At 36.4% G+C, this 19759-nt stretch overlaps 2 protein-coding genes across 2 annotated transcripts; both read right to left on the bottom strand.

Moving 5' to 3' along the window:
* Positions 1-246: 246 nt before the first annotated feature.
* On the bottom strand, positions 247-4654 carry LOC137714949 (UDP-glucuronic acid decarboxylase 2). The gene is made up of 7 exons (XM_068454114.1): positions 3910-4654; positions 3317-3464; positions 2776-2855; positions 1953-2036; positions 1790-1864; positions 842-934; positions 247-733 (listed from the first exon to the last, which is right to left on the bottom strand). Exons 1-7 carry the CDS (start codon positions 4534-4536, stop codon positions 515-517), a joined length of 1326 nt encoding a protein of 441 aa, XP_068310215.1. The 5' UTR covers positions 4537-4654; the 3' UTR covers positions 247-514.
* A 13836-nt stretch (positions 4655-18490) lies between these two features.
* Positions 18491-19482, bottom strand: LOC137714913 (pectinesterase inhibitor 6). Its single transcript, XM_068454073.1, has 2 exons — positions 19136-19482; positions 18491-18907 (listed from the first exon to the last, which is right to left on the bottom strand). Exons 1-2 carry the CDS (start codon positions 19394-19396, stop codon positions 18560-18562), a joined length of 609 nt encoding a protein of 202 aa, XP_068310174.1. The 5' UTR covers positions 19397-19482; the 3' UTR covers positions 18491-18559.
* Positions 19483-19759: the final 277 nt, after the last annotated feature.

The raw sequence follows: 19759 nt of genomic DNA, 5'->3' as shown, positions 1-19759 counted from the left end.
ACGGTTTACCCAAAGCGAGTTCGCTGCCAAACGTAGCAGCACCATCTGCTAAAAATTCTCCCTTTTAATACATTAACCTCGCCGAACCTGGGGCTTTTGGTGCATACAAGCATCTAATGAAATGGATCAATAATTTGGAGAAGCTAATTCAGAATACAAGAAGTAAATATCATGAAAATTTATGTAATCTTATCAATGCCGCCTCTAATGGGGACCGGTGGCACAGAAAAGAATAGGAAGACGGAAAAGAGAAGCTCTCGCTGTTCTATTAAGCTTTAAGACGATAACAACACAGAACGAACAAAAGGACATACAAAGGGGTGCTGGAACTTATACTCTACTGTTTTTGCCACTAGTGCAGCTGCGACATCTTTGCTGCTGTATTTTGTCTGGGAATTGGACGGGAAAGAAAGAACGAAAGAAAGGAATTGTCTTTCCCCGTTGCCGGTTTGCAAGTGAGAATTCAAGTATATTAGCCAATTGCCATGCCAAGACATTAACATCGGGAGATACATTACAGGGCGGTGGTAGCGCCACCTTCCTTGTGGTCACCGAAGATGCGTTTCCTGAAGTCAGAGACCATGAGAGGGAGACCCTTTTGAAGGGACACCTTTGGTTGCCAGCCGAGTAAGTCTTTAGCCTTTGTGATATCAGGTTTCCTCTTGTGGGGGTCATCCTCTGTGTTCGGCCTATACTCGATCTTTGCTGCTGGGTCGATTGTTTCTTGCACCACCTGCAAGCACCAACCAAAAAACAAGCAAAAAATACAAAATAAGTGATGAACCAGAAAATTATTAAGCTGCAACATTTGATTAGGGATGTCATCTGATCTTAATTTTACCTTTGCAAGTTCGAGCATGGTGAATTCACCCGGGTTTCCGAGATTGAAGGGTCCCACATGTTCACCTTCCATCAGACGCATCAGACCTTCCACCTGTTGTGGGTTGCGATACACAAAACGGCAGTGTCATATTACTTTTCAGCATCAGCAACAAGCAGTACTAAACCGGAAAATCACTTATGAGTGGAAGTAACTTCTCTCCGCTTCCCAGCATAACATATAAAAGCACACCCCAAACGCCCAACTACGAAGTATTCTATCCCAAATCACACTTGCACGTAAGAAAATCTCACTTGCAAGAAAATCTACCAAAAATTGTCCTACTACTATACCTGCTAAAACAGATCGCCACCAGGCGCCAGATACCCTAAATTGGACTGTTTACTTCCTCCAATATATTTATAAAAATTTCAAAAGAAACATCGCAAAAGACACGAACATCCTGCTTTTCTGAGGTTTACTAGTTTTGATTCTGAAAAATTCGTATTACTCCTCCGAGCAAACAACGATGGTGCAAAAACACAAACTAGTCAACCCAGACTTACCAACATAAGATGCAATTAACAAATGCATGTTGATGATTACTCTCATACGAAAAAACTGATCGAAATGCAAAACATTGACTAATTTTGCTTAGATCAGAGCTGAAGTGCGCAGCATGTGCACAAAAGCATCAATTATATTTATCTAATCTGCACAAATTTTAATTCACAAACCGATTTCAAATGCTTTGTATGATGCACATGGGCAACATAATGTTCACTAATAACTTTTAATCACCTTCTTAGTCTCTAATCTTGCATTATAAAATTTTCACATGGCTCGATTCTATAAACTCTAAAAAGAAGCAATTTGGAGTATTAAACTGCCAAGCTAAGCACAACGCAACAAAGCAAACATAAACAACACCGACTTCTTAATATATGGTATTGAAGTAGACTCACTCACCAGATCAGAAACATATTGGAAACTCCTTGTTTGCTTCCCGTCACCATAAACCGTCATCGGTTCTTTCCTCAACGCCTGCATTATTGCAACCATCCCGCATTTAGCATTAAAACAAACAGCTCACTGTTTCAACGAAAGATAATCAAAGATACAAGCAATTTACCTGAGCAACAAAGTTACTAACAACACGGCCGTCATCTATGCACATTCTTGGCCCGTAAGTGTTAAAAATCCTAGCAATCCTAACCTGCAATGACATACCAAATTGCAAACAAAAATCATTACATCTAAGATTTTGGATAAAAACAAGTTCGAATGTTTCTAGACCCCCTTTATAAAATGTGATCACTAACTTTGATACATGCAGTTTTTAAAATATCGATACAGGCGGAAATACCAATGGATATTGATATCCATATAATTACCTTTTATGGAAATTATGAAAATCTGCAACAGGTGGGTGTATCAACTCATTCAAATTTAGTCGAAAATTTCTCATTCAAAATTCAATAGTTCAAAATTCGCAATGAGTTTAGGCAAAATTTTTGTAGTGAATCATTAAATATCGTTGATATTTATTGATTTTTCTATATCTCGTCTATATGGGGTGAAGCTTGCATTTCATCCCCTTCCATATTAATTCTTAATTTTTCAACGAAAATATCAATAATTTGGTTGATATGTTGAACAAATGAACATTAGATCCATGTGACGTTAGTAAAACATTCAAACTTTGCATCTATAATGTGGGAACCGGATCCCCTCTGGACCCAAAGAAACCAAGCACAAGGATCAAATGATTCGGAATATTGAAATTTGATCCAACATCTATAATTATTACAACTTTTAAAGAATCCGTTGTAGACGTTGAATCAAATTTTAATAATGCGAATCATTTAATGAGTTGGCTCAGTTCTTTTGAGTCCCAAGGGAATCGGTTCCATAAAGGTGAAGGGTAAATGTGAAACACGCAAATGTTACCATACCTCAACTCCAGCTCCTCTGTGGTAGTCCATGGTCAATGTCTCGGCCGTACGTTTTCCCTCGTCGTAACAACTTCGGACACCTGGCAGCCATTCAGACAGCCAACTACCTTGTCAGGTAACAGACCAAAAACTCTGTACACCCTGTCAGATCTAGACCCACTCTAAACCTAATAACGCCTGTCGATTTTACATTCCTGCCCTCCCCTAATTACTTATTTTACTGCCAATCACCATTGGTCATGGCGGAGACGTGGAGAGAACACTAATCCCCACCGTCCGATGAGTGGACCCGCAAATCACGGATCTCTCGTTCACCGTGGAAACCGACCGGATCTAAGGAACGTTTGGCCACGTGGGCCCAACCCACCTTGTCCAACGTGCACTAGACTCCGTAACTTGTTTCAAATCAAAGACACGGACACCCGGCGCCCGTCCCGCGCAGTTTAGACTAAACGCACATCTTGCCGCTAACATACGCCGTAACGACAGGTAGAAACGGCTAAAGAAACCGAGAGAGAAGAGATGATGTTCGGAAACTCACCGATTGGATTAACGTTGCCCCAGTAGGTTTCAACCTGCGGATGCTGCAGAGGATCGCCGTACACCTCGCTGGTGCTCGTCAGCAAGAACCGCGCGCCGATCCTCTTTGCGAGACCCAGCATGTTTAGAGTCCCCACCACATTGGTTTTGTGCATCTCCAAAGATTCAGAATTAAGGCTTCAAAAAAATTTACAACAACAATTGGAACTAAAACGTTATGCATGAGTTAGGTCAGTTAGACTTGACAATGTTGCCGATCGGGCAATTGTCTGGCGGTCATTCTCTGGCGGTCATTCTGCCACGATGACCGCATTGGCCAATTGGTCAGGCGGGGTCACTCTTGTCAAGCTCAACTGACGAGATGATCAACTGACGAGATGATGTAACCGCCTGACCAACTGACTGTTCTGTACCCTGGCCAATTAACCAAGGAGTGTTGACCACCTGACCAATTATCCGACCGCCATAGTCAATTGGCCGCAACAGCAAGTCGGCCATGACCGCTGGACTAATTGATTGGTCAGGACTCTGCAACTCCTTAAATGTTAAATGAATTTAAAAAAAATGACAAGAAATTGTAGTAGGAAAGGATATAATGGTCTTGACAGGGTTGAATTTGTAATGAACAGGGGAGGCAGGGCAAGCGAGATGGTAGATCTGGTCGACCTCGAGCAGAAGCGGCTCGACGACGTCGTGCCGGATGAGCTCAAACCTCGGGTTTCCGAAATGGTGCATCACATTCTCCTTCCTTCCGGTGAAGAAATTGTCCACAACGATCACGCTGTCGCCTCGCTCAATCAGACGGTCCACAAGATGCGATCCGACGAACCCGGCCCCGCCAGTCACGACGATCCGGAGCCCCTTTCGTTTCAGTCCCAGGGGCACCTTGCCGCCAGAATTCCAGCTGTTCAACCCGAACCGTCGGTCGTAGGCCGGCTTGTAATGGGCCGTCGCCGACGAATCGAAGTCGTACCGGACGTACTCGTTCGAGATCGGGACGTTACCGGTGGCGTACGGAGAAATAGGGGCGGAAGACGGGAGGAGGGTGAACACTACGGTGGCGATAGCAATGCCCACAAGGATGAAAACGAGGCGCTGCTCTCGGAGCAAGTACTGAATCGGGCGGGTCACGGAGGCCCACGGCTTCGGAGGTTTGGGCGAATAGGTGTCCGCCACCTGTTGGTCCGCTTCGTGCCCTCGGAAAATCAGCCCCGAACCCATTTGTCGGAACTGCGTCGGAAGAGGAAGAGTGAGTTTTGAGAATCTGAGTTAAACGAGTTGGAATCGCCGGCAACTCGCTTTGTGCCGGGTTTTTGTGATGCAGTCTCACTCGTGTGTGTGCCGAGGGTATTTAAGCTGTGAGGGGGTGGGAAATAGGGTCTGGCTTTTGGCGGTATTTACAAAACGGCACTTGGCTCCTTTTTCTGTTTGAAAAGGAAACGGTTGTCATTTGGTGTGATTTTTATGGGAATGGATTTCATTGGTTTGTCACCTATTTTTGTTTTTTGTCAAATAATTACGTTAGTGTATTAAATTGGTAATTGATCGGTGAAAAATATCAAGGGATGTTGAATCCGCATTAGGATGCATATTTATTACAATTTTTTGTTAACGCGATAAAGCGTCGTTTATGTTTGTCATGTAGTAAAATATTTTATTGATATTTTTCTTTAACTTTAACAGAGTTTTGAAATTTGAATTACGAAATAACAAATTTCAATACTAATTTATAATATCAAACTTCGTTATGTATTTTAATCCAAATTCTTCACTCTTAATGCAAATATATTGTTGTATTAAAGATGTTTATTTTTAATAGTTGGGTGATTTGGTAGGCTTTGGATTTGGTTAATGTATTTCGATTTTTTCATTGATTAATTAACTAATTAATAACTATCACGGAGTAGTTCAATGGTTATAGACAAATTTCAGACTCGTATTTCACACAACACGTCCTGGATTCGATTCATGCCGCTAGTAAATCGCACGATGGTAAATGGGGAAGGCTGAAATGTCTTAATGAATATTTCTGACTCTCAAAAAGTTTGAGTGTCGTAGCAAAGTCACAAGCTAATTTAAAAAAAAAAGAAAAAAAAGAGAACTAATTGTAATTAATGGTTTAACAATTTAACATTGGTGGTCACTCGCTTTAACCAGAGAGATTTTTCAGTGTGAACAGTATACGAAGTGGTACATCATGTGTCACTATACAAATAATAAGTTATGTGTGCTAAAAAGTTAATAACTTAAAAAATAAATTTTTTCACTATTCATACTAAAACACGTAGTATACCACTTATATTCCAGTCATAATTAAAAATTTTCCCTTTAACTGGAGGCGGTGGAGACTCGGGGGGTATTATTAATTCTTCAGTTAGATATTTTGACTTGCTCTTCAAAATAATTATGAATGTCAAATCAAGTCCTTCGTAGGCACTGTTCATTTGACATGATTGAAGGTGCACCCCCGTATCATTCCCCAACACCCGTGTTTACCATGAAATTTTGATTTGTTTTATGCCATGCACCGAACAAATAAGAAAGCGTTAGATATACATTTAAGAGTTTAATTGCTAAAAATTTCAGTGTATAATTATACATGTACATACTTAAGCATTCTAAATCAACGAAGTTAAAATCCAAGTTCACTAAGGTTACAAAATGGAGTGAGCACTAGTGGATCCATACACAAGTCGGACGTCCAATTACACATAATTATTGTTGGATCAAGACGCTTAATAAAATATCTTAAAGTTATTGAGGCAGAGCTAGTAACTTAAAAGAAACTAGTCAAAGTGGAGTCGCGGATTTCATCTTGCCCAAAAAAAAAAAATATATATATATATATATAATAAAAATAAAAATAAAAAAACACCTAGATCGGTTGATGGGAGGCAAATGTAGTCTCAATTATTCAAGGAAAGTAGAAAGTACACATTACATTTCACACCAAGACTTCAATGATTTACTTACGGGGAACATTGGCAATAAGATCCATGTATGTTTGTTTGTGGCAAAAACCAGCATTATAAAGGCAACACTTATCAAGTTATGGATTTTAATTCAAGATTTTTACCCAGAATCATGACCAAAAAATATACAATTAGGGAAAAAGATTCTCGCCAGATCTTTTTTTTTTGGGCATCTTAGAGATCCTATGATTGTGATTGTTCATCGTATATAGTGCGGTCAGAAATCATTTCAAAATTTAAAATTTAAAATTAAATATAAATAGTACCTAACGAAAACTGATCGCACGACGTACGATGAACAATCACGATCACATGATCCCTAAGATCCCCAAGAAAAGGATCCGGATCCTTTTCCTACAATTAGTGCCACTAAATAGTGATTAGATATTGTTTTGGAGCAGGATTCACCATAAAGAAATTTTCTCATAAATTAATTATTCACAATTCAGAGTCTTAACCAATGTTAATGTTTATTTATTTTGCTAATATACAAACTACATTGAGGAAAGGAGATTCGAAGTCAAAACGTTATAAGCAAAGAAATGTTCTTAAACAATTAAGCTACAAATTTCTTGCGATAAAAATGGATGTTCAAACTTATGACAAGCACCTTAGAATCTCTAGTTCCAAAAAGGAAATCATTTTCACACTTTTTTAACCTCTTACACATTCATATTTAATCATGTTTGTTGTTTTCGTTTGACCTAACTAATCCAATGACCAAAAATTAAAGTAAACATGTGAAATCACAACTTCCATTCTTTTTCATGGAATGCAACGGATCTCTATGTCCGAAGGCGGCAGACTCAGAGACTCGAATGGTTCAACAAAGAGAGAAAGAGATTCGGGCAGTTCAAGTTTTTGAATTTTTGTGAAGTGAGCTAATGGTATGAGCTAATAAGAGCCCTAAACAAGAAATTAAGTGGTCTGGAACACTCGATTTATGGGTTTCAGACACAAAAGTGGGAAGTGAATCTCAATCTCCCTTCCAAAACTAAACCAAAAATAAGTTTGTGGTGTAGTCTTGCTGGCGACTTGAGTTGTGTGCACAAACTGGAAACATGATTAAAAAATTAACAAACTGCAGATTAACCAAACGTATAAAAGATTAAGGACCTCAGCAGTGCGGATTAATTAGTTTTTATAAAACTGGTGCAGTCTGGAGGACAGATGTTCATCTTGTACTTGGAGATTCAGAAATCACAAGGGAATGCGCTTGTTAGTACATACTTACAAGCCGCAGAAAATGCATTCTTCTACTTCTTTGTATTTTTCATTTTATTTTTTTCTTTTTCTAGTTTTCTATATCTGCAGGCTACATGTCACGCATCAACTTTTAGATCCATGGATTATAGAATATAAACACGCAACTGATACACATTCCACGTGCCTATTATCATATCGATGCAACTGATTACATTGCTATATAAAATATTTGGTACAAGCTATCGTTTACTTCAAATTAATCGAAACTATCGGTCTGTAGGAAAATATTGTGGTACACGTGAAAAGCCAACATAATTATTTGAGTTGAAGGTCTGTTTGAAACTGCTATTAAAATGGATCTAATCACGTTCTAAAAGGGTTGGTTAGAAAAATTTTAAAATATCTTTTGGGTTATAAAATTAGTTTTCTAAGATAACACAACGAAAGCAGTGGAAAAGTTGGGATTGTTCAACGATAAAACCCTAAACAAAGATACAAGGCAACCTCAAGTTTATTTGATAATAAAAATTAAAAAGTATGATTACAACTCCAAAAGTTGTTTAAACACTCCTATCAAACCCTACTTCCTAAAGAAAAATAAGGCTCGAGCCTCATAGGGAAGAACTTTGAGATTTCGTCCAAACTGCTTCTTCCTCGGCCTATGCTTGTCAAACTGCTCCATAAACTTATCCGCTAACTATTCTACGTTAGGAGAAGCACCTGCTAGATGTTTATTTATAAAAAATTGATGGTAGATTTCAAATTTCCACTAGTTGAGTTGACATAAAGAGACATATAGATAGAAAACAAATGTCTCTATTGTTGCACATAAATTGTTTTTATTCACTACATTTAGAGATTTTGGTTGTGCCTTTTTTGTGTTTTACATAAATGAAATCTTGGCAAACTAAAATAAACTTATAGAATACTTTTGACCAAGTTGGAATTTTAAATCGACCACATAACTCAATTGCTTTAATATTTTTTGGTAATTTACATAAAAGTCCAAGTTGTTGCTTTTTTCTACCTAACTTTTTGGTCTTAAGAATGTTGGCCTTTAAATGGATGATTGCCCTTCTCCGACCCTTACTGCCCAACCTAAAAACGAGTAGCTAATGTGGTCCACTTATTGAACGGGGTTCTTTTAGCACTGTGTGACCAATTTTAACTTTCAAAAGTAGGTAGATAAAAGTCTTACTTTTGAATCTCTCAAGCAATATTAAGAGCATATCATCCTTAGGCTTTAGCAAATAAATTGTAAAGAATAAGAATTAGGTCACAATGAACTACTTGAGTACATGTGACCCTAAAGAAAGAGGATGCCGCCTCAAAAGGTCAACAAATGACCTAACCCTACAATTAAAGGCAATTTGTTGAGACTTGGAGTCATTTGGACGCTTCATTTACCCTCACATCCACCATACATATAATACTTAATATTTGGTTCCACCGTCTAAGTTAATTTATACCTAATATGATCACGTACTTGACAAAATCTTGAGTATAACCAGTGTGATATATTTTTCTGTTTCTCACTCTCATCATATGAATCTATCCATGGATTCGTACCCTATTCTTTTGATTTTTGGTTTACGTTTTTCATTTTTTAGGTTTCGTTGTTAAGTTAATTTACCCCCTTTACGTAACCTAATAATTAGTCACGGTGCCCTTGATGAATATGGACACTTTCCCTTTCTTTTTTTCTTTTGGTCAATATGGACACTTTTTACCTTTCTTTTTCCTTTTGGTCAAGGGATACTTTCCCTTTCCCTTTACCACTTTATTATCCATGCACCCCTCGATTGACTCATTCTATTTGGTACTAAGAACAAACCAAAATGGGGGTACCTCCCTAGGGTAGGGGGTCCTTGAAATAAAAATATCACCACTTTTAATAAGGAGGATTCACGGTGAATTTCCGGTTTACTGGGTGGTGGTCTTTTTTGTTTTCTTTATTTTTTATTTATTTTAATTTTTCTGTTTTAATTTTCCTTTTATAGAAAAAGGATAAAAATAACCACGAGCTAGTGGCCTAGTAATAAATGACGAATTGCCAAACTTTCTTCAAATTAAAAATTAGAGGTCTTGGGTTTGAAACCTGTTGCTGGTGTGGAAACTAGACTTGTGGCCAAGAGAGGCTGAAATGCCTCTGTGAGTCTTCCCCGCAACTGGAAGGGGTGAATAACTGTGACTTGCCACCAGTTGTTCCCTTTTCTTTTCCTTTTTTTTTTTTTTTTTTTTAAAAAGGATAAAAATATTTAAGTGTCCGTGTGGGTTTTTTTAGTACCACGGGTGGCTTGCTTTTATTGGATGGTGTTAAATTTGAATATTGCATGTATAAGCAAATGTTCTTTACCAGTTGAGTTTCGATCACCTTAACCTTCATAGCTCAATTTACTTATGCAGATTTCATTTGATATTCTTGTCGTTTGTGTGGTCTACATGTCGTTTTGGTTATATGTTTATTTGGGGTGGGTTGTGTGGTAGTAGTAGGGTTTTAGGTGCAATCATGCATGGACATGATGCATGTTAATGAGACCCACAAATACAGGACTCGGTTTGCACGTCGGAGGAGAAGGAGCATTCATATACAAGTAACGCTGATGACCTGCGTCATACACTTGGCATGACTTCCCACGTCCCCGCCAAAATTGGCCACCAACTGCCATGATTGAGCCCAAAATAGTACTAAATTGACTATTCACACATTAGACTCTGGCGGAGCCACTAAATTCATCTTTATTGGAGAAGAGTAGAGGTTTAAAAGTAAAAAAAATTATCTGAGTTGTCTATAAATTCGTCTTCAACCGATAGTTGAACTATAATTTTATAGAGTTTACATGGCTATTATTTAGCCAAAGAGACATTACGCTGACCAAATGTATCCCCCTCTTAGCCCCTTTTTTAGGCCAAACTCCTCATATGCAATACTTGATTCAAATTCAATAGTTAGATTTGAAAACATCCAACGGTGATTTATTTAATTAACCAATAGATTTAAAGTATAAACTTAAAACTAATAAATTATTGAGGGGACTATGTTTAGCTTATTCGATAGATTTCAAGAAATATCATTCACAATGCAGCTATAGGCATGCCGATATCGTTGAAATAACTACAACAATGAAAATATAAAATCTTACCTCATATGAAGCTTCCTTTTATTGGTTAGGATTTTGTCCTATAATGGAGGATGAGAGTGGTTTTAATGCTCAACCATTGAGCCCTAGCAAAAAGAAGACCATCATATTTTCATTTACCAAAGAAGAATATAATTAGTTTTCGAAGAGAATAATATCATTTATGAATGTTTTTTTCTTTGAGAAAATTCATAGGTTTAGAGTTTGCTCCATAGGAGTTTTGGTCTTTAAATTAAAAATTCATGAATACCAATTTATAAACTCGTTACAATGTAGAGCAAAGATCATTTTGAAAAGAAAAAAAAAAAAAAAAAAAAAAAACACTAGTGTTAGAACTTTTAAAACAAAGGATATCAAGGAGCAAACAAGAGACGGAAATCATAACAGAGTTACCAAAATAATCATTTCTCCGCATTAGGGTTGTTTTCTTTGCCTATTCTATGACCAACGACCCAAGCCTTTTAATTAAACTAGTCCTCCCACCCACCAGAATTAGGCAACTTGTAGTGGACAAACCCTAACCCTAACAATTCTTCCTCTATTTTTTATAAATTTGTTAGCATGCATACATACATACAAACATATATATATATATATATATGGAATTGTCACATATGACTGCGATGTGCAACCTTTCTCATACATGAAAATTCTGGGGTTATCAGGCACATCAAACTTGAATTAACGTAAAATAAGATCAATTGATTCACTCGGTGCCAAGTTTATTAGTGAAAGTTTAGCAAATAAATACAATTAGGTACCTTTTAATTATATTATTTATTGTTTATTCTTGTTTTAGTTTATATATCATCATCAACTTTGTCTAACAAGTATATTAATATGAAGCCAAATATTACAAACGTGAGGTTTTGAACAAAACAAAAAGAGAACAAAGGAAGAGGATGCATGGACTGTGGAGGAAAATTTCGACAAAAGTTGCTTACTTTTTCTTGGCAACCAAACAGCCTCAATGGTACGATATTCTTCACATTAACTTTCCAAGAAAGCCTTAAGCTTTTCCAATTCTTATTGGGGTGTAGTCCCCACGAGATTCAAAATTACATATTTAGGTTTTTTCCATTTTTATTTTCTTATGAATATAGATAACATTCGAAATAACTATATAGCGTTTTAAAAATTGTATATATGTTATGTTACTAACTATTTATGACATGGAAAAATACCAAAGGTCTGGCGTGTTCAATCTACTGATATGTCGTTTATGGAATTTTGAATAATCTCTAAATTTAGTCATTTCTTTTAAGTTAAATTCTAAATTCTAAATTCACTTGACTAATAGGATCCATTCGGAAATTTAAAGTTCATTGATGACGTGTTAGTAAAACCACAAACACGCCTTTCATAAATTTGTTCACATAATCACTTAACGATGGCGATGCCATCACTTCACATTGGTTATGTCATCACTTACCACTTATTTTCGGCCGGTAGAAATAGTTTTTTTGTTAAAAGTAAAACTGTCCAATGCATAAAAATTGACCGTTCTATTTGTTTGACATATAGATTTCTGCAAATAAATTGACCTATCAAGGCTACACAAAACACAAAAGATGAACGGACATGGGGGCCGTCCATGCACTCCAAGCACTAAGGTCGATTAACTTGCTGTCAATTTTCTTCCTGGAAAACGACTTCCAATATTATCAAGTAAAAAGATCGAAGTTGAAGTCTGCCTAACTCAAACTCTTAACCTCACAAACAAGTTGTTTTATTAGCAATAAAAAAATACTCGACTATTTTCTTTCCAAAACTAACGTTGTTGATTTCTTGAAAAGGCATAGACTTTCAAATTTAATGTCCTTAATTTCAAGATGCGGAACAAGTTTATAAAAGTTGAAGTTGTATGATATCAATCCAAAATTAACAAGTCTCACAGTTAGGTCTAGCCACATATTTAGATAATTGAAAGCCCTTTACGCAGAATGAATAATTGTAGGAAATTGTACAAATCATAATCAACATATCTACTCGATTATGTAATTCTTGGAAATTTTTATGAGAAACTTTTTCCTAAACTCAACATGTCTCCGATTCGAAATCCGTTGCTGGTGTGGAAACCAGACATGTGATCAGGGGAAAGCTGAAATACCTCCGTGAGTCTTCCCGATCCCCGAAAGGAATGGATAACCGTGGCTTGCCACCAGTTGATCCCCTTTAAAAAAAATCACAATTTAGTTATTCACACAAATAATAGCTAGTTATTTAATAACAATAAAGCATAATAACAATTACTCAACATAAAAGTTAATTGAGATTAATATAAAATAAAGACTTGGTTCATGATTGATCTAAGGAAAGACATGGTTGAATTTGATGACATGAAAGAATATTGGAAAACTTGGCTCCAAGGCTGCACAATCCTCGTCGTAATTCCGGTGGAAGTTTGAATAGCTCTCTCTCAGGACGGTCTGTTCTCAATGTGTGCGTGTGAGTGTTTTTTTTATATTAGAATTTTAAAAGGATTAGTCGGTGATTTCGTCACGGCAAATCTATTGCCGCGAATGTATATATTTATATGATTACAAACTTTTAAGAGTAAGGAGTTAACCAATCCAATTAGGACTTGGATGAGGAATTCTCATTGTCGGCAAGGAGGAAAGTTACACTTTTCCTTTTCTTTCTTGCACTTGGCGGATCTCCCACTCCATCTTGGACTTTTAGCACAATTACATGCGTAATAATGGAAAGACCAAATTTGAGAAGCGATTGAAGCTGAGAAATCTGTGTGTTATTACCAAATACAGTCTTCATTTGTCGCCTTCATGTTACGTATTAACAAAGCCTTGCCAACAACTTCAATAATTGCTCGTTAACTAAAAAAAAAAAAAAAAACAGTATAAAAACGTGCACATATATTTTGTATGTTTGTAGTTTCACGTTGTTTGGTAATATTAACTTTCCACATGAAGAAGAAAATAAGATCTGCAACAACAAATGTTGGCCGAATTTATGGGCCTCATTTGCGAACCGAGATTTATGGGCCGAATTTATGGGCCTCAATTACTCTAATTTGTAACTGTTTAAATAGTAGTTGTTGCTTTGGTAGCAATGATTTTGCAAATGAGAAAATTGTGCCAAAAGTAAAAAATAAGTAATAGTCAAACCATAATGGTGACTAATGCATTTATATATATATATATATATAATTTTTTTTTTTTTTTGAATTTTTGCCACTATTTTCTCATTAACAATATTATTATTACTCCAATAATAGCTACTAAAATAATTACAAATTAAGGTAGTTGGTGCTCACTTTTCTTGTGGTGCATGTTGTTCGTTACACAACAATATGCAATTTGGTTGAGGTTTGTGTGGTTGAATAGTGGGTACAAGGCATTGGGAATCACTACTAGCATCAATGTATTCTTACACATTGCAGACAAAATCAAGATCAAATTTTGTTGTAGACCCCAAACTGTTCCATTGCACACTTTATGCAATTATGTCGCTTTGCTTTTATTTATTTCATAATATTAGTCATATTCTGCAAAACCCTAAACCTACCACCACCCAATCATATGTTAATTAAACTAGTATTTTAAAAATCAGCCTAGTCGGCACTTAAGTGGTAGACATTGGAGTTCCGTCGCAATTTTGAATAAAATGGTCACTAAAATCGAGGAGGGACTAGGCAGTGTAGTCAGCACACTAAATGGTTATTTAAGTTAAAGTGGTAAAACGTAACCTACCCAAAAGAATTTGTTAAATTAATTTCAGTTGTGAAAATTGTTCTTATATTTGTAATTTGTTAATTTGCTTACTGAGCTTATTGACTTGTTTAGCTTTTAAATTGTATATTTACTTACTGAGTTTATTGGCTTGTATAGCATTTTATCTTTATTTTAAGTGTCGATAGACACTTATTTATATGATATAATAATAAATTTATTTAAATTCGCCCAGTCCGCTTATGTTTGTAGACACTAAGCCACATTCCGCAGTCCAACTAGTACATAGCATCTTATAGAAACCTTTAATTAAACACAACATATATAGTCATAATCTCTTCCTATATAGTTTTGATATAGGCGCCTCGTTTTTTAATTTTTTAGACTAAACACACACTTGTGACAACCCGTTTCAAATTTTATTATTTTATAAATTTTAAAATGTGAATTTACAAAAATGCCCTAGAGGCGAAAGTTTTGACTTTCATTGACCAACGTGTTGTGAGACGTACTAAATATTCTTTTAGTATATTCCTGAAGTACTCGACGATATGACCGAGTAAGCGCAAGCGGAAGTGAACTTGGAATTAAGAACCCAAAGCATTTTGAAGAAATACTATTCTATTTATATTATTTTAATATATCCTAAAAAGGAGGACAATGGGTGGGTGTGTGTGTGTGTGAGTGTGTGTGTGTGGTTGCATGTGACGGAAAGGGGGAAGAAAAAGAAAAAGAATGGGGGGAGAAGAAGAAAGGAGGAGAAGGGAAGGGCTGCTGCCCAATCAGGAAGAAAAGAGAAGTGAGGGACCAACCAGGGAAGAGAGCAAGGAGGAGAAAGGAGGGAGAAAAGAAAAAGGGGGAAACCAGGTTTCCCTCAACCCGTGACCCGACCTGGTGGATTCTCCCATCTCCGGCCAGCTTGGACGACAAGGTTAGTGTAAAAATGACCCTTACCACAATGCCAACTGATCCCTCTTCCATTTTCATGTGAAAATTGGGTGGAAATTGGTGAATTTTGGGTAAAACCGTGCAAAAAGGGGGCGCATGGTTTGGGTTTCATTCCACCATAATTTGAAGCTACATCTTCCAATTACCACCATAAATAGACTCCCCTTAACCTCAGGAACAAAGCCCAAACACTTGTGGAGGCGTCAGAGTGAGCATAGAGGTCGAATCGAATCACACCCTCTTAATGGTTTTCGGCGGAATTATGTAAAATTGAGATGTTTCTCGGCAAAATTAGACTTGGCCACAGGCGCCAATCATTCGGGACGCCTCGATGCGTGTGCTAGAGAATCATAGCGTGGACTCCAGGTGAGTGGGTCTTTTCCTTATATCATAGGCATATAATTAATAGTTCCACAAACGCTTTTAAATTGATTTATGCATGTCACCTACAAATAATGGATGTGAACTACGAATGACTTGATCCCTATTTAGGGTACGTAGGCAGTCTAACGAGACGTTAGATGCAACCATACAATAAACGAGACTAAATAATTGAAACAATAGCCTTGTTTGAGGAATTGAATAGTGTGAAGGAGATTGGTAGAAAATGCAAGTTCTAACCTTAGGTTTTGGTAGTTAAATGTTGGTCATAAATTAAGATGTAAAGAATCAAGAAATTGAAGTAAGGAAAGGTAAGTAATGATAGTTAATCTAACTAGTGTCTAATTGGACTTATCATTGATGATTACTCTCGAAAGTAAATAGTTCGGGAGTGAGGTGTTACAGTTTATGCATTTCATGCCATTTGTATATATGTTTATATATCTCGAAGTATTATGATATGGTTGAATTTCAGATTTACATCATGGCATATTCATGTCTATATTACCTGAACCTAATTATTGTGAATGCTTTGAAGTGTCAAATGATGATGCGGACGTCTAGGTAAGTTTTAGGTGAGTACATGTTGATGATAGTGATAGTAGTGAGTATGATTGTGTTGAGATATGTTAGAGCTCATAAACCTGCACCTCGGTGTTAGTGCTCTGTCTGTGGCCAAGGCCTAGTCTTCACGTGATCGTTCAGCTTCTGCACCACACATTCCCCTTGGATCCAAGGTAGGTGCCAGCCTGTCGTACAAACCACTTTAGGTGGTTCCGACTCGTAGGTGACTTGCGATACTTCGCACAACCTTCACGTGATCATAGTACTTGAGCATATTTATTTACACCCAGCCTGTCGTACAGACCACTTTAGGTGGTTTCGACTCGTGTGCAGGAATTGGTATATGAGATATGTGATAAGATACAGATAAATTGTACAGGTGACTCCAACTTATGTGCTAGTATTGATTGATGTGATATATGTGTACAGTTGTACAGATCACCATAGGTGATTCTGACTTGCATGTTAGTATCGTTTATTAAGCACGTGATTATTTATATTGCTAATGAGATGTTGGATAGTGGTATACTTCCGGGTTTACTATTAGTATACTTTTGATTTCATACTTTTACATAGTATGATTTGTTAGAAACTATACATGTTTTACGGCAAGGGGTTACTAACTTTGATAACAGAAATGATTTTGAAACTCTTTGTTTTGACCACTCACGTTTTCTATTTTTGCACCTCTCCAGGTTCTAGTAGCAAAGTTCCGTATCGACAAGGACTTGTGGCACTCTCAGTTCAGGTGGCTCCTTATGATAGTATAATCATTATCTTACCTTACTGTGCTTACTTATGCTCTGTATCACGCGTGAAATGGGTCCATACCCACTCACTGCGTATTTGTGTATATAGGCACTTTTAAGTTTAAATTTATTCACATTTTACACATTATCACCTTTTATGGCTTCGTCACCTTCCAGGTGTTGACCAGCACAGCTCGACTCGGAATCCTAGTGGACTTTCCGAGTCAGGGTGTGTCAGTTCCGGCCCGGACCAGGATGTGACACAATTCTTTTGAAAATTTGATCAAACATTTTCCTAAAATTTTGGTTATTAATTTCAATTTTTCACGTAAGTTCAATTTTATTTAGAATTTTAGTTTTGCACGACTTTTCCTGTACATTTCGTTTTTTTTTTCTTTTCCTTTTATCCCTGTTTTTATGCATTTATTATCCATCTCTATGCATTTTTTTATTGTTTGTTATAATTTTACTTTTTTTTTTTTTTTTTTTTTGTGAATAGAATAGAATATTTATAAAAAAAAATTGTCAGATTTTATTATTTAGAAGACCCAACACATAATAAATATTTGTTTAATTATATAGCTACGTCTATTTACCTATAATATGGACACATTTAGTTTTATAGTGGGTTTGATTTTTTGTATTTCTCGGTACATTTGGAATGTAAATGTACCAAAAAGGTTATCTGATAGACACATTTGGGTTTGTGGTACATTTTTGATTTTTTGTTTATTTGGTCTTTTGATACATTTGGAATCTAAATGTACCAAAATGGTTCCTTGACAATGGGCACATTTGGTTTTATGGTACATTTGAAATTTTGGTACATTTGGTTTCTCTATACATTTGAAATCTAAACGTACCAAAAGGGTTACATTACATAACCATGGGTACATTTGGTTTTTTTGGTACATTTAGGTTCTCGGTACATTTGAAATCTAAATGTACCAAAAGTCGATACTTTTGTTCTCAAATGTACCATAAGTTTTAAGTATATCTTTTTATATATCTATACGTGGGAAAATATGTATTGAAAACTTCTTATTGAGACATTTTTAATAGAAAGAGATTTTTTTTTTTAAATACTGATAATAAGGTAATGAGGAATTTGTTAATTAATTTTTTATTTTATTTTATTAAAAAAAATGTCATTTGATGTGTAGAAGGGGATTGATGAAATTAAATTCTTATATTATAGGCAATTAGTTGCTAAGCTACCTTATACCTTTATATAAATGCATTTAAATTAATGACATGAAAATTATATAAATAGAAAATTATTGAGGTGGCAATTGATCAAAACACCTTAATCAAATATTTAAAAGGGATGAATGTTTAATCTAACAACTATATAAAAGATGTAGGGCATTCTAATTTTCCCTTATTTTAAGTGTAGATAGATAGACACTTATTTATATGATATAAGTGTAGATAGACATTTATTTATATGATATAATAATAATTTATTTAAATTCGCCTAGTCCGCTTATGGTTGTAGACACTAAGCCACATTCCGCAGTCCGACTAGTACGTAGCATCTTTTAAAAACCTTTAATTAAACACAACATAACAACATATATAGTTATAATCTCTTCCTACAAATTAGGAAGGCTTCCCAAGCCAGTAGTCGCAAGTTTGTTAACAAGAGCCAGTGCATTACTGGTGATATGAGTAACTTTCGAAACCGTCTTTTGTAGCAATTTGACTTGTTTTCCTTTCTGGCCCTCAAAGCCATCCAAGCAAGTGTATCCATCAGTTAGGGCAGCACTGAGCCAGGTTTTCAGGTCCGCCATTTCGGAGTCGAATGTCGTTTTAGTAAGCGTCCTGAGAACACCGAGTGATTTGTGAAGCTCGTCGATCGCGTTCCCAAAGCATTCAATGCAGTCGGACAAAGCAACTTTGTTTCTCCCTTGCATACCACGCCTGTGCTTTTTCAGAGTTACCTGTTGAAGAATGTAACAAATCTACACGTCAGAAACTTGACAAAGCAAAATACAAATATATAAGTGAACTGTTCTACTACTAATAATAGCACCAATTATTATTATTATTTTTTGATAAAACCCCACACTTATGCATGTATTAGCAAGTGGTTAAATATCAGTTGAGAACAACCATCGGTGTTAATTAGTAGTAGGCCCACTCATTTCTCTTTGAAATTTTGACATTACCAAGTAATGAGCAGCACTCTTGGTCTCGCTCAATGAAACTGAAACCCCGGCTCGTGCCCACCTGCTAGGGCTGTTCTTGGCCGATGTCGAAAACGATGCCAGTGAGTGGATGCAAAGGTCTCGATACCTGGTCACACTGCAGGCCTCTTCAACATAGCTTTTGTTCCCTTTTCCAGATACCAATTGAGTGGAAAAACTCAGCCACATAACAGGAAAAATGAGTGACACGAAGACGTAATTCGTACAAGATGCCATTTTCATTGCTGAAGGAAAAAATATTTTAACCTGTTTAATTTTCTCTGTATATCTAGGCAAAGCTTGTAAGAAAAGGCTTGAATGGTACGATTCCTACGTCACCACAGATAAAGTATGACGAAGAACTGAAGAGCGTTAAATCGGAGAAGATGGTGAAATCTGAGAGGGTTGAGCTAGCTTATTATACAGGGTCCCAGAGTGTGGGAACCTTTTTCATAGGCGAGAGGCTGATGATTGCAATAAAAATGCCAACTGGAAAGAGAGGGGATATGATTGATGAGCAGAAATCTTAGGTTGAAATGGTGAAAATCATGTGAAGGGGCTGCAGGGAATATTATTATGATTAATAGGATCTTATATTTCGGTTTT

This window comes from Pyrus communis, chromosome 14 (assembly GCF_963583255.1).
Source record: "Pyrus communis chromosome 14, drPyrComm1.1, whole genome shotgun sequence".
Classification (NCBI taxonomy): domain Eukaryota; kingdom Viridiplantae; phylum Streptophyta; class Magnoliopsida; order Rosales; family Rosaceae; genus Pyrus; species Pyrus communis.
The sequence above is the reverse complement of the archived record's forward strand: the minus strand, read 5'-3'. Positions and strand labels throughout refer to the sequence as shown.